Raw genomic sequence first — 26,748 nt, forward strand, 5'->3', positions numbered from 1 at the left:
AAGTAATCAGAAATCATAATTGTAATCCATAACTGTAAAAAAAAAAAATACTTCCATTCTCCCAATCCCTTGAATATAAAAATCAGGAGAAACAAAATGTGCTTTAAAAAAAAATGAGTAAGAATAAGAATGAAAGAACAGAAGAAGAAAGAGTGTGTACCTACCACGACATTACACCACTGATTGAGCCTGATGGGCAGGTCTCTGTGTGACTGCACCCATTTTGCATACGCAGGATACATTACTGAAAAGATACAGGCAAATACAGGCAGAGTTAATCACTGAAGATTTTGTTTCTCTTTGAAGGCTGCTAACAGTTACACCAACAACATAATTACCAGAAATTAAAATGATGTTTGTGTAAATGTGTATCTGACGTATGTAATGGTAAGTAAAAGGTATTGTTATATTTTGCATAAAGCGGATTAGTCAAGAAAATCTATCTAAACTTGACCTTATTTTATGTTCTTTTTACATTGGGATTTACATTTGACATTAAATTTGACTGCTTTTCAGCTGTTTTATTTTCAAAAACACTAAGCGAAGATCTTAGAGTATATATCATGTTCTATGTCATGTTCTTTGCATCATTATACTGTTCAATTCTCATTCAATCCACAAAGTAGATACTTGAATCTCATCATTAAAGATGCAGAATCTGAGCATAGAGAAGTTAAATAACTTGCTGAATCCTGCAAGTTAGATTTTATCTATTTAGAGTAAACCTATTCAATGCATCTATCCAAAGTATGGAAGCTCTTATCATGAACTGCTAATTTAAGGGAAGGTGTCGGTCTTATTATAGGTACTCACGACTACCTATAATTACTAAAATAAAACTCTGCCTATCTGAAAACAGTTGGGGTCATAATTTCAATAATGCATCCTTATATTATACAAGAGTTATCCCTAGAAGTATGAAATAAAGAGCAAACAATCCCTCATTCTAAAGATGGATAATCACTTCGCAAAACACTGACGAGCCCCAAAACTCAAAACCTCCAAGTGGCACTCCTACTCACTACATGTAACTTTAGAAAAACCACTCAACCTCAGAGACCTCTTTTTACCTCCACAACTGAGACAACAGCTGCCTCCACCTCTCCCACTCACTACTTTAAGAATAACACACCATGGAAATGAAGTCACTTAGGAACCTATAAAAACCTATACAAATATGAATGTCGTGTTAAAATGACTAAAAATTCCTAAGAAAATATGGCATAAAACATTAGTGCTTGCAAATTTATTATCAATTCCAAGAGAGGCGCATGGGTGGCTCAGTCGGTTAAGTGTCGGACTCTTGATTTTGGCTCAGGTCATGACCTCATGGTTCGTGGGTTCAGGTCCCATGTCGGGCTCCGGACTGACAGTGAGGACCCTGCTTGGGATTCTCTCTCCCTCTCTCTCTGCCCCTCCCCTGCTCGTACTCTCTCTCAAAATAAATAAATAAACATTAAAAAAATATTCCAAGAATCAAATTCTTGGCAAGTTCTGAAAAGTTACAGCATCAAATAAAAAATGATTAGTGTTTTTTATTTTAAAAAAACCACCTTCGTCCTAATGACTATTGCACACAGAATAAAATTCTACGCAACTTCAGTATACATTCACCTTTATCAACATTCGTTCAACTCTGTACCGTCAACAAGAATTCTAAATATCACAGAACAGACACGGAGACTCGACTCTAGAAGCCACCTCTAGTGTCCCAGTGAGTGCCCTCCTGCTCCAAGGCCCGTCCTCACCTGTTTCGCTAGTAGGACGAACGGCAATTGGTTCTGCCAACTCTGTTTTGCCAGATCGTGTAACCCAAGCAACCTAAGAAGAGAAAATCATTTTCCACACATTTTTTAAACAGCAGTTTAGAAAAACAGCACTAATGCAGGCAAATCTCTACTTCAATTTTTGCTAGAGAAATTAAGGCAAGTTAAAATAATTGCCGCTGTTCATGGTAAGAAAAGTAGACACTTACTGTCCTTATAAATGTTTAGCAAAAAGTAAGAGCCAGTTAATGTAACAAACAGAACTGTAACTTGCCCTGAAGACAGAAATATATATATATATATACACACTTTTAAAAATGGCTGTGTATTTATCTAAACCGGTTGTTGTAACTTGTCATTTAAATTACCATTCAAGTGTGAACTGAAAATACACTTTCGAGTTGATGAGAAAACTGTAAAAATAAATAAAGCAAGCTGACTTACCTCAGGGGCAAAGTCAGCAACATGAGTCTTCTCTTTCTCTAATGCACCTTGAGACACAAACATGGGGAAATAGCAGTTTTCAACACCAAGTTTCTTGATCTCAGCATCAAAAAAGTCCTTGATGGATTCCCAAATGGAATATGCCCAGGGACGGAGAATATAGCAGCCACTTACATCATAGTATTCAATCATTTCTGACTTTGTGATGACCTTTTTAAAAGAAAAATACAGTCTGTGAAGCCTAAATTAAACCAAAATTACACTACAAGTGCCAAGTGAATGATAACCAAGCTTCAAATCTGAAGGCTTCCACTGTTACTGTGCCCGTAAAATGGACTTTCCTCGGCTGAGAAACACCAAGCCCTAAACTCTTAAGATCTGAATTCCAATCTTGCTTCTCCTGTTTACTGTCTTTGTGACTTTGGATTAATCCCTTTACCTCACCATTAAAAAATAACAACAGGGGCGCCTGGGTGGCTCCGTCGGTTAGGCATCCCACTTCGGTTCGGGTCATAATCTCGCAGTTCGTGAGTTCGAGCCCCGCGTCGGGTCCTGTGCTGACGGATCGGAGCCTGGAGCCTGCTTCTGCTTCTGTGTCTCCCTCTCTCTCTCTGCCCCTAACCCACTCGCATTCTGTCTCTGTCTCTCTCAAAAATAAATAACATTAAAAAAAAATTTTTTTTTAAAGCCTAAGTGCCCCATGGGGCACCTGGGTGGCTCAGTCGGTTAAGCATCCAACCTCAGCTTAGGTCATGATCTCACAGTTTGTGAGTTCAAGCCCTGCCTCGGGCTCTGTGCTGACAGCTCAGAGTCTAGAGCCTGCTTCGGAATCTGTGTCTCCCTCTCTCTCTGTTCCTCCCCCACTCACACTCTGTCTCTCAAAAATGAATAAACGTTAAAAAAAAACGAACAACCTTGAATAATGACTATCTCATAGGGCTACTTCTCAATTCAATGCTTTATGTGAACATGCTTTGAAAACTGGGACACGTTAAAGGACTATACTATATATTACTAACAACATTACACATTATTACTTTGTCTGAACGTTAGAACCTAAATACAACGTAGTCTTTGAGAAATTGAAAACATAAAAATCAACTGAATAAAATACTCACTTGAGAATACCAATCTGCAAGATTTTCTTCTTTTTTTGCCTCAAGGCCCAACCTGCAGGCATGAAAAATAAAATATGAATCCCTTCGTTCATCAATTGCTTGTAGGTTGAATGAAAATAAGCCTCAAAACAGATTAGTTTCTCTTCAGTATGAGTTATTTCCATATTTATCTCTCTTGTACATTCATTCCCAAAATAAAGTTTTTAACCTAGAAAACAATTTCACCATCTCTTAAAGGTGGTAAGGTACTGTCTACAAAGAACTAGGAAAGTCAAGCCCAAGAACAGCTATGATTTTAATGCAGACATCTCTTTTACAAAGTCCTTTATAATTTATAAGGCAATGTATCTGTAATAAAGAATCTACTTACATGGGATTCTCTCACTAAAAAGAAGAATCTTTGACCAACCTCAATCCAGAAAAAAAATTATAATTAGCAAGATCAGTGTCCCACTGAAAGTAACATACAAAAAGTATAAAACCAATAGCTGTCTGTGTATAAATAAGCTTTACATGGTCTACAATTTTTTTTTTTTTTTTTTAAGAGACAGAGCACATGAGTGGGGGAGAGAGGCAGAGGGAGACAGACTCTTAAGCAGGCTCCCAGCTCAGCACGGAGCCTGACACGAGGCTCAATCCCAAGGCCCTGGGATCATGACGTAGCAGAAATCAAAGAGTCGGACACTCAATGGACAGAGCCACCCAGGTGTCCCTACAAATTTTTTTTAATTGCAGTAAATAAAAGTTGCAGGGGTGTCTGGGTGGCTCAGTTGGTTAAGCATCTGACTTCAGCTCAGGTCATGATCTCGCAGTTTATGGGTTTGAGCCCCGAGTCAGGCTCTGTGCTGACAGCTCAGAGCCTAGAGCCTGCTTTGGATTCTGTGTCTGCCTCTCTCTCTACCCCTCCCCTGCTCATGCTGTCTCTGTCTCTCAAAAATAAATCAATGTTTAAAAAAAAAAAAAAAAGTTGCACAGACAGATGCTTCTAAAATAAGTTAGATCTGCGATTAAAAAAAAAAACAAAAAACAAAAAAAACTATTCCAGATGAGAATCCTTTTCTTGGAACATCAGTAATTATTCAAGCACTGTGGCTTATGATCCACATAGGAAAATTCACCCATTAGTTACGTTTTAGAGTTACCAACAAAGCATACTGGTTAAAATCTTAATGTATTTATATCTGACTTCTGCTATTTCACTTTTGACACAGCTCAACAAGATGCCTACATGAAACCTGACCCTTTCACAAAGAGGTAAAAGGTGAGAGATTCTGTTCTCTCTTCTATTATTTTATAATCTATAAATCTGACCACCCAGTCAAAAGGCAAGAAAAACCACCGTTATATTCTGTTTAAGGAGATACTGCATGTATGATGTGAGAACTAAGAGGCAGAATTTTAAAATCAGCTAAACAAATCTAAAACCAAAAGACCTCACAATAGCAGTTGCTAATGGCAGCTTTCTCCTCTTATTAAGCCATGAAAGGAGGCTGGCACAAAGTTCACTCTAATTTTGCCATGGGGATTACAGACAGGGGCATCACATTATTCCTACGAACTGGAACGTACTGAAACACCATCTATGCCACTGTTTTGTCTTTAAAACACCTTCGTTTTGTATTTAACCAACCAAATTTAAAATCCTATTGAGAATGATGTTGTCATTCCATAAAAGATTTTCATTCAAAACATTTGCTTAAGGTAAAAAGCAATGACTACTGTCAGGCTACCAATTGTGTTAAAAGGGAGGAAAAAAGGATTGTTTACATATATTTGTTTTTACTGTGTGACCAAACGAACACCCGTCAGTGGTTACCAACTCGTTATGGCGGTAGGAGAAACTGGGAAGAAAGGACAAAAAGTGTAAGAGTGAGACTTCACTGAGCTTTTTACATTCTGAGATTCCTGAACCAAGCAAACGAATCTGTTGCCTATTTAAATAAACAGAAGATCGACAACAGCTATCTGCTGGCACTATACTTCCAGCGTTCTCCAACCTCATGGGACAGTTAAACGAAGCAAAATTTGGTTTTTAAAAAAGCCATTTAAGAGCTGAATTCATTCAGAGCCTTGCTTCGCTCCTACTGAAGCTTCCACGCTTTGTTACCTGGTCTGTCTCTTGGGCCCTTGCCCTTCTCCTGCTCCACTTGATGACAGTCCACTTCCTCGGTTTTTTAAGGAGTCTTTCTTTGGGCCATCACTTTGTTTCTGAGGTTTATTCTGCTTTTCAGATTTATTTTCTTTTTCTTTCTTTCTCTTATCTTTGTCCTCAGCCCCAGTGGCAGAGACAGGCTTATACTCCACTCCTGTCAGAGATCTGTACTGTGCCTTCAGCCGAAGGAGTTCTTGGACAGCCGTATCTACCTGCTCCTTCAGTTTAACAAAAGAGGAAGAGAGAAGATAATATTTAATTCAAATCACTGACTAAGCACCCATCTCCGAAGCTTCAAAAGCAGATTTGAAAACACAAGTAAAGGTAGAGGGGAATAGGGTAGGGGTGGCGAACATTAAATATGCTAACTACTGAGAACAAAAAAATATGATAAACAGGAACAGAATTATGCAAAAGAGAGACTGAAAAACAGTATTATAACTGCACTATCCGAACGGCAGTCACCAGCCACACGCGGCTATTTAAATGTGAAGTAAATAAAATTTGAAACTCAGTTCTTCAGTCACAACAGCCGTATTTCAAGTCTTCAATGGCGACACACGGCCAGTGACTGCTGTACTGGACAGAGCTGCTACACAACATGCCCGCCATCAGAGAAAGTTCTGTAAGAAAGCACTAGTATGTAACAAGCACTCCACTGCAATTTAAGTCAGGAGCCATTAAACTATACATGTTGAGCATTTCACAATCATAAAAATAACAGTAATCAAGTTTCTGTACTACTGGTTAAACTTCAAAACCTGTAATGACTTACTGTTTCCCACTCACAAATCTGTACCCAAAAAATCCTACTCCTAGGAAGTGAATATAATTAGCACAAATTACACCAGAGCTCAAAATAAATAAAACCTGCCATTTGAGACTGATTCAGCTTTAGGAGAAGGAGTAAAACAAAGAGCAGACATCAAGGGCCTACAATGAGCCAGGCACTGCTAGAGTCTAGGGCCCCATTCTCCAGGATCTCACAACCTAGAGAGAAACGGACAATTGAACCAACAGCTAAAATACACAGGGTTTAAGTACTATGCCAGAGAAAGGCAGAGTCTTATATAAGAGACTGTCCAGTCAAATCTAGTTGGGGAGAGAAATGGTCAGCGAAGGCTTCTCTACTACACAGAGTTGAGAACTGAAATACGTGAGCAGAACTTAGATTTGATGGGCGAGAAAGTGTTTTGGGCAAAGAAAATAGCCTGTAATGTAAAAAACAAAAATACAAACTAAATATCCCACGAACCTTAGAAGCTTTTTCAGCTTTAAGTTTTCGAACTACTTCTCCTTGAGAAGCTACTTTGTCAAAAAGAACTTTGGCTTCTGGTGTTTCTGGACCCCTAGGCTCGGAGCTGTTGGTCGCACTTGAGTCTGAACTTTGAGATAATGGGGGCTGACCAGGAATGTACTCCTTCCCAGTTTTTTCCTTGTACTGAGCTTTCAGGGAGAGTAAGCATTCTACAGCTTCATTTACTTTAGCCTGAAATAAAAGACAAAAAACAATTATTTGAAACTTTGTGACATTTCTGAAAATTTCAATGATTATTAAAAATCATTTGTTCTATCAAAGTATTCCTATAAATAATCACGGAGAAACCCAAGCAACAAAGGAGCTCAATCATAAAATAACAGATCAAAGCTAAAAAAAATGTTGAAAACATAAATCAAATTATAATCCTTTATACAAGTCATAAAAGTAAACACACATACACATATAGTACCACAATTTCTCATTTTACACATGTAAACAGACAAATAAATAATAGAATATCCAAGCAAACTGGCAGTGTCCAAGCCCTGGGTCTATAAGTAGTGGAGTCAGCATTTACAAAATCAGAACAAAGATCAGCTCAATGGCTTTGCTATACAAACCTTATTTTCATTAGCCTAGTAAACAAACACTAAATACAGCATTAAAACAAACAAACCAGCTCGGGCCCAAGTAAAGAACAGTTACATTATTCTTTTAAAAATTTATAATACAATGGGAAGGTGTGCTGAGGTTTTAATTAGACATTAACCTATATACATCATCCTCTGATACTTCAACATAATCAGAATGAAAAAGAATGAAACACTCAGCCCAACTGAGACACTTGTGATGCCGGCAGAGGACAACACAGGCGAAGGGCCCAAGCTGGACGCCTTACCTGAACGGTAGTACTAACTAACTTAGTCTAAACACAGACCAAGATACCACTAAAAAGGCAAGGCATCAATCAATCAGAGAGAAAAAGGGCCTCTAAATTACCCTATCCAGGGGCGCCTGGGTGGCTCAGTCGGTTGAGCGGCCGACTTCGGCTCAGGTCACGATCTCGCGGTCCGTCAGTTCGAGCCCCGCGTCGGGCTCTGTGCTGACAGCTCGGAGCCTGGAGCCTGTTTCGGATTCTGTGTCTCCCTCTCTCTGACCCTCCCCCCTTCATGCTCTGTCTCTCTCTGTCTCAAAAATAAATAAACGTTAAAAAAAAAAAAAAAAAAATTACCCTATCCAAGCTTCACGGCTACATTATGACAATGCTCCAGACAGCTAAAAGCAACACAACAGAAACCAGGAAGACTACCACAACTGGGGTCAAAAGCGTACAGGAAGCACCGGGACACCTTTAAAGAATTTGCATCTGTGAATCAACAAGTGACATTTCCTCGTCACTTATGATACAACGTTTTGGTACTGAAGTAGAGTCTGTCACACCAGGTACCACACAGGAGTAAACAGAAGAGGAGAAATCACACAAAGAGAAGCCGGCAGCTTGCCTGATTTGTACCCCTGACCTGTCTCTTGCTTACATTCTGTCTTTAGAATTAAAAGCATTTTGGGGGCACCTGGGTGGCTCGGTCAGTTAAGCGTCTGACTTTTGGTTTGGGCTCAGGTCATGATCTGACAGTTCACGAGTTCGTGCCCCATGTTGGGCTCCACACTGGTGATGCAAAGCCCGCTTGGGATTCTCCTTCTTTCCCTCTCTCTCTGCTCATGATCTCTCTCAAAATAAATAAATAAACTTAAAACTAAAAAAAAAAGAGTTAAAAGCATTTTCACAGCAGAATCTACCTGTCCATAAGAAGTAAGACACACTTAGTGATAAAAGAAGCAAGAAAAAGAAACTTCCATCAGCTAAAAGAAAGAAAATGGGAAAAAAGTTAAGGGACTTTCCTGCAACCACTTCTACAAAAAGAGGCCTTTGAAAGAAGTTCCAATCTACACCATAAGCAAGTATTGACCAGAGTCTGAAGTCAAATGGCACACACTTCATGAAGAAAAAAAAAAAACCTTGTTGGGCAAGATTACAATTCAAAATATTATAAAGAAGAAAATTCTAACGTGTCCATCACTTCATTATTATAGGATATTCTAAAAATAGACTAAATTATATATACTTATATCCCCTCCAACTGAGAAATGGAATACTGTGGGTAACCAAGTTTTCTATTCAGGTTATTTTTCAAAACAATGAAATTATACTACTCCCTATGCAGTTTTATCTGATGACTTAGAAGGTATCTAAAGATTCTTGAATTAGAATTATCAATATAAAAAAATTAGCACTATCATTTGATGGCCTATTTATTTACTGCGTACTAGACGTTATGCTTAGTGCTTTACGTGGATCATTTTATTTCTCAAAATAACCGACTCATTTTATACAAGAAGTAAAGCTTAGAAAGACTAAGCACCTTACCCAAAGTTACACACTAAGTGGCAGTGGAGCCAGGATTTCATCTAGGGTTTATTCTAGAGTCTGTGATCTTGACCCTCACAGTTTGCCAAGCATCACAGAAGGTATGAAACAATGATCTAAGTGTCCCGTTCACTCCTGCCATGCCACGAAAACGGCATTTTCAAAAGATATCTTTGATTCTACTTAATGATGACTCCTACAATGAGGAAAAAATATTTTTTAATATTCTAGTTTTCTGGAATAAGAGGCATTTACAAAGGGAAATTGGATGGTACTACTCCATACAAGAGTAAACAACAGAACCCTACAAAGCATATGCTGATAAATTTTAAGTTCTTAGTAGACAAAGATCATTTTAAATTTTTTTTTTTAACGTTTATTTATTTTTGAGACAGAGAGAGACAGAGCATGAACGGGGGAGGGGCAGAGAGAGAGGGAGACACAGAATCGGAAGCAGGCTCCAGACTCCGAGCCATCAGCCCAGAGCCCGACGCAGGGCTCAAACTCACGGACCGCGAGATCGTGACCTGAGCTGAAGTCGGACGCCTAACCGACTGAGCCACCCAGGCGCCCCGACAAAGATCATTTTAAACTTATCTAACGTGTGCCAAATCAAACACGAAAAGTTTTCAGTAAATAATTGTTGATGCAGATGAATGAGAAAGGAACAGCCTACACACGAACACTTCTGTGGAAAGTTTAAGATGGGAATTGGAGGAAGTAAACACGATCTGCAGATGAGAGCTGACTCATAGGGCTGTGTGCAGATTGAGAAGTACCCAAACAGCCATGTGGGCAGCAGCCACTAGATGGAACCTTTCTAGGAAGTTCTAGAAAGAACTTTAGTAAGAAAAACCTAGAACTTTACCAATTTAAAATTTAAGAACAGAACCTTTCGAAAGGGCCTGAGCACTTTAATTATCAGCGAAAACAGTTTTTTAAAAAAATGTTTTCCAATTCTATAATAAACGTTCTCCCACTTTTTGTTCCTTTCTAACATAATTTGAGAGAACTACACCTGCACACATCAGTGATAATGACTCCGGAAGCAGATTCTCACTTGGTGGGGTGGGGGGGACGGATGACAATCCAAAGCAGGAATCCTCCCAAGTTGAGGAGAGAAAGAAATGAAGCCGGTCTCATACAAAAAAGTCTGCTAGGAGATTTAGCGAACTAAAAGTTCACAGGTTTTCAAAGAAGGGTCTTTTTTTTCCTAAGTCAACTAATTAGAAACCTGTATTTAGCTTAAATAAATTTTATTTAAATCTACTTAAATTTATTTAAATCCCAACCTTGTAAGGAAATCCCAACCAGCCCAATTATGGAACCCCAATCCCAGGAGCCAATCCAGCACAACAGAGGACCCAGACTAGAGTCAGGCTGGAACACCTGTTCTGCTGTTTCTCAGCTAATAGTTCATTTACCTAAATCACAATGTATCTGCTACTTTTCTCTGACACAAATCAATCAATACAAACTCCTCAGATTTTCCTAGAAGATCCCTAAGCTGTAGTCAGTCTTGTGAAGTGTCCGGTCTCACAGACAAGATGGATAGGTTTTATACTTGTTTAGAGCAAAAGCAAGTTTGCATCAAGTACCAAATACAGATATAGCAGAAACCCACCACATACAAATCCTAAAGAAGCTCAAACTCTGTCAAGAAAAAGGATGGGTTTGTTTCTTCTTACATTCTCCCCCTTCAATCTTTATTTTTTGGCCTGAGAATTCTTAAGGCTATTTGGGGTAGGGGTGAGGGGCAGTGGTTTCCTAGAATAGCCTGTTTACCAGACAAAGGGGTAGAACGATGGGGTTTCCTTTCCTTAAGCTAAATACAGATAAGCTATGATTTGGGTTTTAAAACCACAAACACTGGTGTAAAATATAAAAGAGCACAGATGGGTGGGATATTGAAGATGAATTACTGGGGGCATAAATAACGTGCCATGAACTGAAATGCTGTAAGTGCAGAAGTAAAAGATGATCAACATCTGTCCACTGGGACAGGATCAGACAAAAAGAGGCTGTCAATGACAAGATGCAACAACTGTGAATTGTTTTTGTTTTTTTAAGTTTTTCTTTTATTTTTGAGAGAGAGAGCATGGGCAGGGGAGGGGTAGAGAGAGAGGAGGACAAAGGATCCAAGACAGGTCTGTGCTGACAGCAGCCAGCCCAATGTGGGCTTGAACCCACAAACTGTGAGATCATAACCTGAGATAAAGTCAGACATTTAACCAACTGAGTCACCCAGGTGCCCCTAAATTGTTTTTATTTAACATGATAATCATTTGATTTTGCTGCCATTTATTATTTCAATTAAAAAAGTCATTACCATAAAGCTTCTCAAAACTCTGTCCTCTAAAGAGATGGGTCAGCTGACTTTCCAGTAAAGGGCCAGGTCAATAAAAAATACTGTAGGTTTTTGAGAGTCTGTTATAACCACTCAACTCTGCAATTATAGCCCATAAACAGCCTTAGACAATATGTAAACTAAAACGCATGGTTGTGTCCCAGTAAAATTTCACTTACAAAACACAGGTGCAGACTACAGTTTGCCAAACCCGGTCCCAGAGTTTAAAGTGTTGTTAAGTATTCCATAAAGCCCTTAATTTTCTGACTCTCATTTCAAGCAACACTATAATTTCATGTTCAAACTGCATTCATTTAGATTTCAAATTAGAGAAATGTGTTTTATTATTTATCAAAGTTTTATTTCTTGAAGCTATAACTTTAGAGCTTTAAGAGTTAGTATTTCAAATCTGAAAAGTGACTTCCATTTTTAAATAACTCAGCATGCAGAATTATTTTATCTTTGGTGTATTCTCAGACATGCAACTCGCACTGTATCTGCCTGACCCGCTGTTTTGTAACAACCTACTGAGCAGGAGAAAAAGGAGAAGAGGAGCAGAAGGTGGACTTGAAGGAGAAACTGAAGGTAGGTTCTTCCAGGTTTTCATTCCTTGCCTACCCGTTGCTTATACTCTGCCTTTATGCTTACAAGTTCCTACACAGAATCACGTATCTGATCCTCAAGTGGGGGGAGGGAGGCGGGGGAGGAGAACAGATGGATGGACAAACAGAAAAAGAAAAGTCTAATTGAAGCTTGTAACTATCGCTTACTTAGCCACTGAACATGACTTAACAGAAGCTACTTTTGTAGGAAATGGAATTAAGAGGCTTAGACAAGTTATTAATGTAAAATGTGTACGGACTTGCTTAATAAATTAATAAACTGGTAAAACCAGAACTCTCTAGTGTTCCTAATGCAATACACCACTCCCATCACCTCTGAAGGGAAATAACTTGGAATTTGACTGCAAAATTAGAATCCAGGCTTTGTAAACTTCAGGAAGTTACTTTCAGATCCAGTTTCTTACTGGTTACTAAAACGAGCCAATAAAAAGGGGAGCATTATCTGGACACTCTTGAACAAAGCTGTGGGGAGGAGTCAATGCAAGAACAGCACCAGTGTGTAGTCCACAGTGCCAGATGTGGTCTAAATAACACCGTCCGTTCCTAGCAATTGGGCTGATTCTCTGGAACAGGAAAGAGCACTATGTGCCACTGTTAGCATTTAGAGAAGAAAAAATACAAGCAGTATTTTAAAACACTGCTATGGTGCATTTTAAGCATTCAATTAAAACAAGGTTAAACTAAAGTCAGCTTAATTTCAGTATCCCATTCACCATGATCAAAAAGCACCTAGTAAAAGTATCTGACTAATTACCAAAGACACAGATTTTTTTACCCATAGGCGGACTTTTCATAAGCTTGACAATGCTGTGTCAGGAAAATATGCCATAATCCAATACTCAACGAGATGGGAGGTGTAGCTGGCTGTTGCCCTACATATAACGGTTACTGCTGTTACTACCCCACACATAATTAGCTGTCCAATAATCAGCACAGAATCTCAATATACTCTACTCAGAATGAAGGAATTTAATTTTTTTTTAACGTTTATTTATTATTGAGAGACACAGCATGAGCAGGGGAGGGGCAAAGAGGGGGGAGACACAGAATCGGAAGCGGGCTCCAGGCTCTGAGCTGTCAGCACAGAGCCCGATGCGGGCCTTGAACTCACAAACCGTGAGATCATGACCTGAGCCGAAGTCAGACACTTAACCGACCGAGCCGCCCAGGAGCCCCTCAGAATGAAGGAATTTAAAGACCAACGCTCTTCCCCTCAAATGACATCTAGAGAGGGGTCCATAGCTTGTGTCTGATCTATAGAGTGGATCATGTACAGAGTGGAAATACTCCTAACCTTGCCAGAGGGTGGGAGATATCAAGGATTTATGTCCTAAGCTCCAGGATTTATTCCTAGGAGCAGAGCTATTTTAAGATCGTCATGGCTCTGCAGGACTTCCAACAGGCTCACTAAAGAGAAAAAAGAGATTTATCACACTTCACAATAGAGAGAAAAACATTAACTTCTAGACCAAAACCTTAAGACTTCCCTAAAGCATTTTCTCTCTTCAGCAGAGGTCAAATGTCCATGAAAGAAAGAATCTTAGGGGGACAGTTTCCAGTCAGAGGCCTAGCAACTGTTAATGAGGTGAGGAACCTCCTATTCCATTCTTCTCCAACCAAAGCCCAGGACACTGATGGGACAACAAATCCCCTCCAGTACCAGAAGTCAAGTCCGAGAGTTCCCCATACCTCTCTGTGTTCTTGTCACAGCCCAGAGTCTATAATTTTGGAAGTTTAAGAGGGACTGAATTATATCCAGTTACAGCACTACTCGTTGGGTCATGTTTTAGAACTACACTACTGTTTGAACAGAACTGTACATCTTGATTATTAAATATGGCCCTTTTCTACCACAGATGCCATTCCTTTCATCTCTCACAGCAAACAATCCTGTTCCATACTCAGTGCTACCATCCATTTGGCTAAATGTTTTGCCTAAAGATATCATTAAAACAAGAATAATATGTATACTTTAGTCAAAACTTAGTATCACTTTAGGGTTCCCCTGAGAAGAATGAGAAATAGTCACTGGTCCAAAACCTCTTGACAACCCATTACTCCCTGAATACACCTTGAACCTTCATACCTCTCTGCCTCTGCCAGTGTGTGTCTTCCACACCCGGCCCCAGGCCAGCAGCACGAGCATCCCCTGGACAACTGTTTACAAGTGCACACTCTCTGCATACTGTGAACTTACTGAGGCAGAAGTTCAAGAGGTGGGACCCTGCAATCGGTGTTTTAGCAAGCTCTCTAGTAATTCTGATGTACAATGAAGCTTGAGAAGCACGGATCTACGCTTAAAGAGTACCTTCCCTGAACTTTATTCATCCATAAAGGGCTTCCTCTACCTCAGGACTATTTTAAATATCCTTTATGAACTGCTTCCTCCTTCCCTGCCACTTAACAACCACAAACACTTGGGAGAACAGTTTACACGTCATACAGGACTACAGTCGCGTCACATGGGATACGGCGTGTATGTTTCTTCCCTGACACCTCTCCCAACTAGATGGTGAGCTGCTGCTTGCTAGTATCTCGAGCTTGGCACACAGCAGGCATCAGTAGGTGTTAACTGTTCCGCCAAAATATTCAAGCAGACAGTCTATACACAGTTATGTCTTCACAGAAGATGAGACGCGACCATCCTAGACCATCTGAATTCATGAGCTTCCTCACAATGCTGTCTCGACTCATTCCAGCATACTGACCTTGGGGGCTTTTTCAGCTTTCAGTTTACGAACCACCTCTCCTTGGGCAGCAACTTCATCATACAGAGATTTACTCTCCAGAGGACGTGCTACTGATACAGAAGAAACATTCTGTACCAGTGCGGCAGGATTTCCAGGCTTGTACTCCTGGCCAGTTTTCTCCTTATATTCAGCTTTCAAAGCCAAAAGTTGTTTTACAGCCGCATCTATATCTTCCTTGGCTGCTTTCTTGGCTTTTAATTCACGAACCACATCCCCTTGAGCAGCCACTCTGTTGTAAAGGACCAAGGAATCCTCAAATGTAGCACAAGTATTATCCAAAGAAGGACCTGGTCTTTCCTTAAAAGGAATAGTTGGCTACAGAGACAGAAAACCAAAAGTGAAATAGTTAATTCATGTTAAATGTCTTCCCACAAAATTATACACATTGTCTTATAACATTCCATGCTAAAAAATTTTTAAGTTTTAATCCCTTAAAAAGTTTAAGTAAATAACCTCACTCCTAACAATTTATCTTAATGAAAAATGACAGAAATAAAAACAGACGTAGGTAGATATTTCACTGGAGCATTTTTATCACAGTAAAAAACTGAAAATAATCTAAATCTTAACCATTAGAGGATTAAAGAAATTATGACACATCCAATATATCTGAGAAGAAATCATTGTTCCACCACATACTGCGACCCTGAATTACTTACAAAAGCTGTTTCTGGTTTCAACTAAAAGACAGGAATAACTGTATTGAACCCAACAGTGTGATGGGAAAATAAAGGTAATAAACATGTGTAAAGCTTTTAGTTACAAAGCCTGAGAAAAAGTATCACGGAGTTTTAGGTATTATTAATTTTGTAAAAGAGGAGACAATATCTCGATTACTGACAAGGAAGACTTCCACGAAACACTGATACAAATTTAACTCAGTACTGTGGAACAACTCCATTTGTATAAAATTACATACTTATGGGCAAATGGTTATATAAAGGTGTATGCAATAAACCTAGAGATATGTTCTGGATAGTGAATAACTATGCTATTTTTATTCTCAATGTCATACTTTCCTTCTGCCTAGGATGCTTTCTACCCTACTGAAACCCTTCCAAATTTAAAACCCAGCTCACATCATACCTTCCCCATGACTTTTTTCTTCAATGGTCTTCCACTTAACTTTTCAAAATCTCATCCATATTCATGAGTCACATGCATTACCTCTAAAATGTTTCATCTCTAGGCCAGGACTCTGTCCTGACCCCAGACCCAGCATTCTGAATGGTCTTTAAGACATCTTTACCTGGATAGCTAAGAAGCACCTTAAGCTACATCAGAGTTGCATTTTACATGGGGGCTAAGTTCTGAAGTTAGCATGTAAGTCAAAAACCACATACACGTGGAGCACCTGGCTGGCTCAATGGGTACAGCATGTGACTCTTAATCTCGGGGTCACACATTGGGTGCAGAGGTTACTTAAAAAAATAATAAAATCTTAAAAAAAAAAACCTACATACACTCAAAACTACTCCTTCAAAATACACAACCATGAATGTTAATATACACATATAAATGCCTATTATACAGTAAAGGAAAATACACAAAGGGAGCCACTCTGTGCCAAAAATGCATACATTCTGTTCTGTTATACTTATTTTTGATAACATGAACTGACTCAACCATGCCTGGTAAAGAACGAAATAATATTAGGGTAACACTGAAAAATCACACCACCTGGTGGTGATTTCTCCCAGTGTGTTCGTTCATGTACATGAGACAAAGAAGCATTCAGGGAAAAGCTTTCTCACTATTAAAAGAGAAAGCTTTAGAAGTGGCTTGAGTGCAGGTGGTACTTTAAAAACACTGTTTACCACAACATTAAGCCATCAAATGAAGATGCAAGTGTAAATGAAGAAATTTCAAAAAACTATCCTCCTGGGCTTTAAAAAAAAGAAAAGAAGAGAAAAGATGAAGCAGGGTCCATGATGAGTCAGACTTTATTTTTGATGACACTGATCTCTACTAGAGGCAAATACCCTCAAACCTACATATCAAAGGACAGGGCATTAGCCTTAAGATTTAAGGCTGCAAACAATGGCTGACTGCAGTGTTGGACACCAATGCCAGTCAACTGTTCTTGAGTTTCTAGGAGGGTCTGTGCAGGTTCCAAAGCATATCCACAAACGTTCTGACACTCCTTCCATCAAGAGGTGGAGTCTATGTCCCCTCCCCTCGAAATGTGGGCAAGCTTATGAGTGCTCGGTACAACAGACAACAGCAGAAATGACACTGTGTGAGATTTTCAAAGTTAAATCATAAAAGGCAATGGTGTTCCCACCGTGTCTACTGGACATTCACTTCTGAAGCCTCAAGCTGTCATATACAAAGTCTCACTACCCGGACGCTACCAGACTAAAGAGGTTTCTTGCAGCTGTTCCATTCGATACTTTCTGAGTGAGCCACTGTGATGTCCAGCCTAGCTGAGCCTTCCATGACTGCTAACCAGCCACCACTTGACTGAAACTACATGAGATGTACAGGTTCTTATTCTTAGTGTTTTGCCCCAACTCTATTTTCCCTAATAAAGCAGCCCTGTTATTTTTAGTATGCCATTTTGCAAAACATAAAGTTTTTCAGGAATACACAAATTTCTGAAACCAATATTACACTATATGCTAGTTAACTAAAATGTATATAAAATTTTGAAAATAAAAAAGGAATACATAAACTTATAGCATAACACTAGCATCGTTATAGGATACGTAAAAGGTGAGAGGTACAGGTGGAAACTGGGACCAATGAGGGAATGGGTAGCCACATTTCCCAGTTCATGTTTATTTCATTACAAATACTAGTGGTTCTCAACGTGTGGTCTACAGAACCCAGAGGATTTCTTCCTTTCTTTTTTTTTTTTTTAATGTTTACTTTTGAGAGATTGAGCACGAGCTGGGAAGGAGCAGAGAGAGAGGGAGAGATAGAATCCCAAACAGGCTCCACACTGTCAGTGTGGAGCATCGCGGGGCTTGAACCCACAAACCATGAGATCATGGCCTGAGCCAAAGTTGAAGACTTAATTGACTGAGCCACCCAGGCACCCTGAACCCAGAAGAGTTCTGAGATCCTTTTGAAGGAGGGCTGCGAGCCCACAGTTATTTAATAATAATACTAACACGTAGTCTGTCATTTTGAGTCAGTCCTTCATGAGGGTACAATGCAATGTCTTGGAGGCTGTTAAGTCAGACACTAAAGAGAGATTTAAAAGTGCTGGAGCGCCTGGGTGGTTCAGTGGGTTAAGCACCTGACACTTGACTTTTAGCTCAGGTCATGATCTCACGGTCATGGGATTGAGCCCTGCATCAGGCTCTGTGCTGACAGCGCGGAGCCTGCTTAAGATTCTCCCTCTCCCTCTATCTCTGCCCCTCCCCCGCATGTGCGCACTCTCTCTCAAAAATAAACAAACATTTAAAAACAAGTAAGTAAAATAAAAGTGCAAAAACCACACCATTCTAATTCACAAATCTGTTTTGGAAAACATATTTTTCATAAAAAGTGTTATTTATATAAACATATAATTGGGTTTATAATTGTCATTTTAAAATGAATATGTTCTTTAAAAACTTGTCAATTTTTAGTGTAGCCAATACTAATAAACATAACTCACATAAAACAAAAGGGGTCCAGTTTTAAGAATGTAAGGGTCTTGAGACTAAATAGTTTGAGAGCTGCTGGTATATACTTATAAAAAACAGAACGTAGATACTGCCCCATTAAAATTCTTATTTTTCGGGGTGCCTGGGTGGCTCAGTCCATTAAGTGCCTGACTTCGGCTCAAGTCATGATCTCAGGTTCCTGAGCTCGGGCCCCGCGTCGGGCTCTGTGCTGACAGCTCAGAGCCTGGAGCCTGCTTTGGATTCTCTGTCTCCCTCTCTCTGCCCCTCCCCCGCTTGCACTCTGTCTCTCTTTCTCAAAAATAAATAAACGTTAAAAAAATTTTTTTAAAAACCTCTTGTTTTTCTTCAATTTTCTTTTGGCTGAGATCCCACAATATTTGTGTAAATTAAAAGCTCAAGCCACGACATCATCACTGTAAACAGTTCCAAACTCACATCTAATAAACTTACGTGTCTCTGTCTTCCCTAGCTCAGGTTATTTATCTTTATTTACCTAGTCAACCCAACAGAATTAGAAATTACTGTCTCAACAATTCTACTTCCCAAATTCATGTCTTCCTTTACATCCTCCATGCTCTCACGCTCTGGCTTCCTTACCACTCATAACATCTTCTAGTCCTACTTCCAGTCCACCCTCCAAAGTATCTTCTACGCTGATACCAAATCATCAGTGTTTACCCAATTGCCAACATCTGTGGATCCCAAACCAGGTATCAAGGTGCTCCAGGGTGCCACAAAATATTTTATGTATTTGAGGTAAACAGAGCAATATACCCAGCATCTCTCAAACATTACATGTTTGTAGTCTGCATGTACTACAAGCTCAAAGTGGTTCGGTCTTAACATTACAGTATGCTACATTTCTTTCAATGATGTCATATCTTTGCAAAACTAAATTTTCCACAACTGCTGTGTTAAAATCAAGTACTACAGGAAAATCATTGTGGAACAGTAAATTAGCATGGCAGTGTCCAATCTGAGTCCAAGACTCAAGAAAGAAACCTATCGCCCACAACATGGCAACTCCTATCCATGTTCTCTTTTCTGAACCTCGGTCTATCAGGAGCTCTTCTCTCAGAGGCACTGGAGTCTGACAGAAAAGTACAGATAGGGAACCATAAAACCGCTTCAATGTCCTAACTCTGTCAATAACAACTTTTGTTATCTTGGGCAAGGGATTTTTCCTTTTCTTTCCATGTGTAAATGAGTAGCTAAGAACAGGTGGTCCTCTAAGTACTCTTTAGCTCTACACAACGATCCTAAAGTAGACAGGTTATTAAAAAAAAAAAAACAAAGGGGGGGGCCTGGGTGGCTCAGCTGGTTGAGTGTCCAACTCTTGATTTCAGCTCAGGTCGTGATCTCATGGTTATGAGATAGAGCCCCATGTCAGGCTCCAAGCTGGGGGTGGGCCCTACGCGATTCTCTTTCTGCCCCTTCCCAACTGGTATGTGAGCTCTCTCCAAAAAAAGAAAGAAGAAAAGAAAAGGATTTGGGGCACCTGGCTGGTTCAATTGGTGGAGCATGTTCTGGATCCTGGGGTTGTGAGTTCGAGCCCCACATTGAATGCAGACATTACTGAAGGTAAAGAAAGAGTGTAAACCCTGGGGCAAAAATATCATCGACTAGAGCCATATCCATAAAAGTCAATATTTACCTCATTTTTTGTTGTTTCTACCTTGGTCTTTTCCTTTGACCCAGATGTTGGCATTTCCTTAGTATGTCCATCTGGAATATATATCAAAACACATGGGGCTTCTTTGCAGCTATAGGGGCTAAAGAGAAAATAGAGGGTCAAAAAAAGTTTATTTGAACAAAATTATCTGACATCAATTAAAACCGAATTCCTAGATTAATTCAATGGTACCGTCTACGTTAATGTTTTTCAAAGTATAAACAGTCCATTCTCTTATTATTCAAATCAGAAGCTCTTCAGAGTAGTTTAAAACCAATAAATACACAAATAAAAATTTGCAGTTCTAAGTGCATGCTTCCAATTTAAGAACTTTTTATAGATATAAACATGCTAACTCCTGGACAAAAGCTACTCTGTCACCAGAAATGGCACTAGTGGCTGCTAATGGTCTCATTCTTGATTTAGAGCAAGTGCGTCTACATACCACACCTAATCTGCTTATAAACAGAAGAATTTCTGTAAAACATGTATAAGAATTTCTCAATTCTAAAAGTACAGTAATTAGCAAAATCCACTGTCCCGGAGACTATTCATAAGCAAATGATTTCTTCAAATTTGGTAGGAAAAACAAAAAGAATTCAGTGACAATAGGGTCCTGTATCTCTGCAATGTTTTTATTTTTTATTTTATTTTATTTTTTTTTAACATTTATTTATTTTTGAGACAGAGAGAGAGCATGAACGGGGGAGGGTCAGAGAGAGGGAGACACAGAATCTGAAACAGGCTCCAGGCTCCGAGCTGTCAGCAGAGCCCGACGCGGGGCTCGAACTCACGGACTGCGAGATCATGACCTGAGCCGAAGTTGGCCGCTTAACCGACTGAGCCACCCAGGCGCCCCTCTGCAATGTTTTTAAATAGTCTTATTGAGATATTATTATAAATCAGCCTTCGAAAGTACACAATTCAATGATTATATGAAACTGTGCAACATCACCACCCTCTAACTTTAAAACATCTACATCACCCCAAAAAGAAATTCTGGGCCCTGTATCTACCACTTCCTGGTCCCCCATGCCTCTAGCATCTGGCAGCGACTAATTTGTTTCTATGGATTTGTCTATTCTTGTATTTTGTTTAAATGGAGTCACACAATACGTGGTGGGCTGTGACCAGCTTCTCTCACTTAGCGTATGTTTAAAGGTTCGTGCACGCTACTGCATGAAGGGTACCTCACTATTGTTTAGGACTGAATAACGCTCCCTCGTATGAACATACCACATTTTGTTTATCCATTCATCAGCTGAGGAACATCTGGGTTATTTGTAACTTAGCTATTACAAATGAGGCTACTCAGCGTTCCTGTCAGAGTTTCTTATGAACACGTTATTATTTTTCTGGAGTACACAGGTAGGAGGAAATTGCTGGCTCAAACGCTAACTCTATGTTTAACTTTTTGAGGAATTGCCACAGTTTCCAAAGTGGCCAGATCATCTTAAAATTCATAATCCTATCAGCAGTGTATGAGGGTTCCAATTTTTCCACATCCTCCACCACTTGTTATTGTCGGTCTTTTTGACTATAGTCATCCCAGTGGGTGTGGAGTGACGCCTCATTATGGTATTGATTTGCATTTACCTAATGACTAACGATACTGAGCATCTTTTTGTATGCTGACTGATCATTTGTATATCCACTTTGGAGAAATATCTATTCAAATCCTTTGCCCATTTTTAATCTGTTTTTATGAGTTGTGAGAATTCTTCATTTATTCTGTACACAAGTCCCTTATCAGACACACGTGTAAACATTTTTCTCCCATTCTGTGGGTTTTTTCACTTCCTTGGTGGTATCCCTCAAAGCACAAAATTTTTTAATTTTGATGTAGTCCAATTTATGTATATTTTCTTCGGTTGCTTGTGCTTTGTTTAAGAAAGCAATGCTAAGGTACAAAGACTTACACTTAATGTTTCTCCTAAGTGGTTTATAGTTTTAGCTCTGATATTTAGTTCTTCGATTCATACTTAATTTTTGTAGATGGAGTGAGGTCCAACTTCACTCTTTTGCATGTGACCATCCAACTGATCCGGCACATTTGTTTAAACTCGACAATTTTTTAGACTAAGTTAAGAACCTACTCTGTTCGGGGCATTACTCTAATTGTGGTACCGTCACCACCCACACCACTACCACCATCATCACTAAATGTGTGACAAGGGTTACTAGGTACCAGGCACTGTACCACACTGTTTACATGTATGATGTTATTATGACTGAATGCAATGTGGCATTAAGGGAAAAAAAAAAAAGTATCTGTCCCTGATGAATGAATTCCAGTAGCGGAAACAAGACAGATTCAATAGCATTCAAGACACATTCAATAGAGTGTGATAAACACTCTAAAGAGGAAAAGTGCCAGATACTATGGACATACATAGGTTGGGTACCTATCCAGACCAGAGCTCTGGGAGAAGTAACATCTGAAAGGTTACCCAGCTGAAGAAAAAGCAGGGCCATTCCAGCAAAAGGCAGGACAGGAGGTTCAAAAGCATTTGATGCCTTTGGAAAGCTCCAAGCTATCCAGTATCTTGAACAGGACGGATACGTGAGAGGGTAATTACAAAAGATATGGCTCAGCGGGGTGGAGAGGCCACAACATAAAAAAATCCTACAAGTCACACTAAGAAGTTTAGATTTTACCCTGAAATCAAGAAGAGGTTTTAAGCAGGGGGGGAAATGTGATAAAATTGTTATTTTGAAATTTTTAGAGTTGGGCCCATGTGAAAAGTGGATTAGAAATGGACAGAACTGGAGGCAGGGACGCTACTTTAGAAGCTGTTTTGGTAATCAAGAAGAAATGCCAGGGGAGGGGCGGGCAGGGGCGGAGGGGCTAACACAGCAGAGCAGGGGCCACACAGAGATAGCCTAGACTGGCAGTTAAAGCACTAGAGTTTACCAACTGGAATGAGGGGATGAAGGAGCAAAGCAGAGATGGTACTAAGGATCTCGGGATTTTGAAGATACTGGGTTTGACATATCTATTCAAGGATGTCTAAAAGGCATCAGATTCCCAAGTGTAGCGCTCAAGAGAAAGGTCTGATCACGCAAGAGATGACAATGAAAAAACAGCAGAGACAAAAAAGAAAACCAAAAGGAACACGGACAAAAATTTAGAAACTAAAAGTTTTCCTAATAATCCCATTAGCTCACAGTTTAAAAAGCAACAGAGGGAGGGGCACCTGGGTGGCTCAGTGGGTTGAGCATCATACTTCTGTGCTCACTGCTCAGAGCCTGGAGCCTGCTTCGGATTCTGTGTCTCTCTCTCTCTCTGCCCTTCCCCCACTTGCGCTCTGTGTCTCTCTCAAAAATAAATAAACATCAAAAAAATTTTTTTTAACAAAAAAATAAAATAAAGAGAAACACAGGGGTGCCTGGGTGGCTCAGTCGGTTAAGCATCTGACTCTTGATTTCAGCTCAGGTCATGATCTCATGTTTTGTGAGTTCAAGCCTGGATGGGGCTTCACTCTAACAGCACAGAGCCTGCTTGGGCCTCTCTCTCTCTCTGCCCCTTCCTCAGTTCATGCTTTTTCTCTCAAAATAAATATTTTTTTTAAAAATTTAAAAAAAGAAAATACACTATGAAAAAAGAGGTAAGAGTGATAATTTTCACCCAAAGGTAAGATATGATGAAACTTTTTTGTTTATACTTGGACTCCATGAAGATGAATTATAAGATGGTTTAATTTTAGAAATGAATAATTTGTTATTAGTAATTACTGTTTCAAAGTTACCCCTTATTACTATAAAGCCTGAAATACTAAATATAAAACAAACAAATCGGACCGAATAGAGAATTATCAGGGACGGTACTTAAGTAGAAACTTAATTTTTAAAATATTATTTACTGTAAGAACTTTAAGCATTTTCATTTAAACGCTCAAAGACAGGCGTGCCTAGGTAGCTCAGTCAGTTGAGCATCTGACTCTTGATTTTGGCTCAGGTCATGATCCCAGGGTTGTGGGATTGAGCCCACCATTGGGCTCCATGCTGAGCAGGTAGCCTGCTTAAGATTCTCTTTCTCTCTGCCTCTACCCCTTTTCCCTGCTCACATGCTCTAAAATAAAAAAATTTACAAAAAATTTTTTAATTAAAAATTAAAAAAATAAATGAATGCTTAACTACATTTACTTACCTAACAGGTTCATATGGTTGATCACAAATAAAGAACCCTCTTCTCTGGAGTTGTATAATGTCTCCTTTTTTCAAATCCTTCAGGCAGGGATCGCCCAGCATTAGTTCCTCATGCTGTAAAGAGGACAGAAGATGAAAATACACCTTCTCAGAAATCAGAGCACTCAAGAGAACTCTACAGTACAAGCTGTTTTTCCAGAGGCTATTTTCAACAAATATGTTAAAAGCTTTACTACTTAAGCAGACACTGTGAAACAGTGAAGAATTAAACAATTACATTTATTGTATTTTCGAAAGTCAAAATCTATAAATTGACGAATTTCAGAAAACCTCTCAACTAACTTGATTGGTGTCCCTGAAGATATATAAATAAGTTTCCCACCACAGGTAGGAGCCACAGTGCAAAAAGCACACTCAGACCTGGCTGAAACTCACGGCAGCCCTCAGCACTTAGGCACAAGGGCTCTGCCTGTCCTCAGGCAACTTACTCACCTTCAGTGTGCTTCAGCTTCTATCTTCCGTAAAATGGAAACATCACCCTTTTACATCTTTTCATTTTAATAAAATTTTACAGATCTTTTCTCCATTTTGTTTGAAAACCAAGTACTTAAAAGTAATTTTTAAAAATTCTTAAAAAAAAAAAAAGCTTATATGACAGGGAAAAAAGAAATACGATTTCTTTCAGGGGTCTACCTTACTGTTCTTGTTGACATACTGCTTAAAGTCTTCATCTTTTCCTAGCACGGGCTTTGTGATCAAGTGCTCATAAGTGACACAGACTGCCGGGATGGGAAGAGCTTGCGCGGTCTCTGCAAGCCAAGTGATCTTAGTGGTTTTCTTGTAGTCTTTGTTCTCCAAATTCAATTTTGCATCAAGAGACACAATTTTTCCATCTGCATTTCTAGATATAAGATTGAAAAGTGTTTAGAGAAAACAAACCATAATTGCTATGAATGCATTATTTTGTTCTGCGATCTGTAATAAATGGCTAGAAATTTTCTTTGGAAGAGTGTCAAACATGTATTTGAATGTCTAATATTTGATGAAAAACAAGAATATATTTACAGATTTTAAAGTCACCAGCACGAAGTATTAAAAAATGTAAAGAATTTTAAAGCATGTAACAATTACTTGAAATCATATGCAATGACTGGACAATTAAGATTTCTGAGTTCACATAAACTAATTTTACTAGCATGCTATGTTCCATTTACATAATCTTAAGAACTGACAAGTGTAGCACACTATAATAACTGGACAGTAGCATACTCATCACAAAATAATTTTAAAGCAGATTTTAGGATAAAGATTATGTTACATATACAAATTCTGTCCAAAGGGTCCCTCCCGCAAACTGTATAATGAGAATTAATGACAAAAAGGGATCCCATAAGCATTAGAACTTTTTTTATATTCAGATGTAGTAATTTTCAACATCACAAGCAAAACATATCCCAATATCCAATTAATAAATTGGAACACCTATGGAAAAGAAATTTGTTATGTGTCCAGAATTGAGAGTTTCTACACCTGAGCAAGTTAACCAGTTGGGAAAATGAATGAGTCTAAATTAGGTAATTTTTAATAATGAATAAACTTAAGAATTTCCTTTCACACTTATTAGAAAATAGATGAAAAGTTCTTACTTGTTTATTTTAATAATGTTGATGTTGCCCCAATTTATGAAGGTAACCATCTCACCCTCTGATAATGTCTCTGCATCAGCACCTTCAATGAAAACTTTAGGACTATACCACACTGGCTTTAAGCCAACATCAGGATTCTGATTTAAAAAAAAAAAAGAGTGTTGATTGAAACAACTTATTGAACCCAGCATGCAGATTTATATATTCGTTCATTTTATTCTTTAACCGAATGTATTACCTGTGTTGGTCTGAATCCCAGCTCTATGACAATGAGTAAGCCATCTGACCAATAATGCTAACGGGAGTCAGAGGAAGTGACCTGTCCCTCTAAACTTACTTCCAGCCTAAAATTCTTTGTTTTTCAGAGCTAAGCCCATATTATTTGTCCTTGGTGTCCCTCCAAACAGAATCTGCTTTGCTATCCTCAGAATCTCACTAAAGGTTTTTCAGCAAAGGAGAAAATAAAGTCAGTCCTGATCAGTGACTACAGAATATTACAGGACAACAGATGTCCCCACAGCAGGAAATTGTGGACCTTTCATATTTTAAAAAACAAATTTTAACAAGTATTATATTTGCATACAGATAAATTTTCTGCCTTGTCAGAAAATGTGTTATATAAAGAAGAAAAAAGACCTAAGGAATAAAAAGAATGCTGTGTTAACTTTCAGTTGTTTCACTTCAAGAGAAAAAAGTATAAGAAGATCCTTTGAAATAAATCTTACATAGCACGTATTTAATAACTGTTCAATGAAAGTACCAATACATCTGAGAAAAA

General features: G+C 38.9%; 1 protein-coding gene across 2 annotated transcripts in view; it reads right to left on the minus strand.

The window, feature by feature from the left end:
* Positions 1-26,748, minus strand: part of EPRS1 (glutamyl-prolyl-tRNA synthetase 1) — a 71,733-nt gene that overhangs the window by 14,713 nt on the left and 30,272 nt on the right. For both annotated transcript variants that reach the window (XM_049634566.1, XM_049634567.1), the window contains 11 exons: positions 25,971-26,107; positions 25,018-25,225; positions 24,326-24,438; positions 20,158-20,275; positions 14,845-15,201; positions 6,736-6,969; positions 5,436-5,698; positions 3,329-3,380; positions 2,211-2,420; positions 1,749-1,821; positions 165-244 (listed from right to left, as the gene is read on the minus strand). In XM_049634566.1, coding sequence (XP_049490523.1) covers positions 165-244; positions 1,749-1,821; positions 2,211-2,420; positions 3,329-3,380; positions 5,436-5,698; positions 6,736-6,969; positions 14,845-15,201; positions 20,158-20,275; positions 24,326-24,438; positions 25,018-25,225; positions 25,971-26,107 — 1,845 coding nt within the window. The remainder of the gene's footprint in view (positions 1-164; positions 245-1,748; positions 1,822-2,210; positions 2,421-3,328; positions 3,381-5,435; positions 5,699-6,735; positions 6,970-14,844; positions 15,202-20,157; positions 20,276-24,325; positions 24,439-25,017; positions 25,226-25,970; positions 26,108-26,748) is intronic.

Source organism: Panthera uncia, chromosome F1 (assembly GCF_023721935.1).
Source record: "Panthera uncia isolate 11264 chromosome F1, Puncia_PCG_1.0, whole genome shotgun sequence".
Classification (NCBI taxonomy): domain Eukaryota; kingdom Metazoa; phylum Chordata; class Mammalia; order Carnivora; family Felidae; genus Panthera; species Panthera uncia.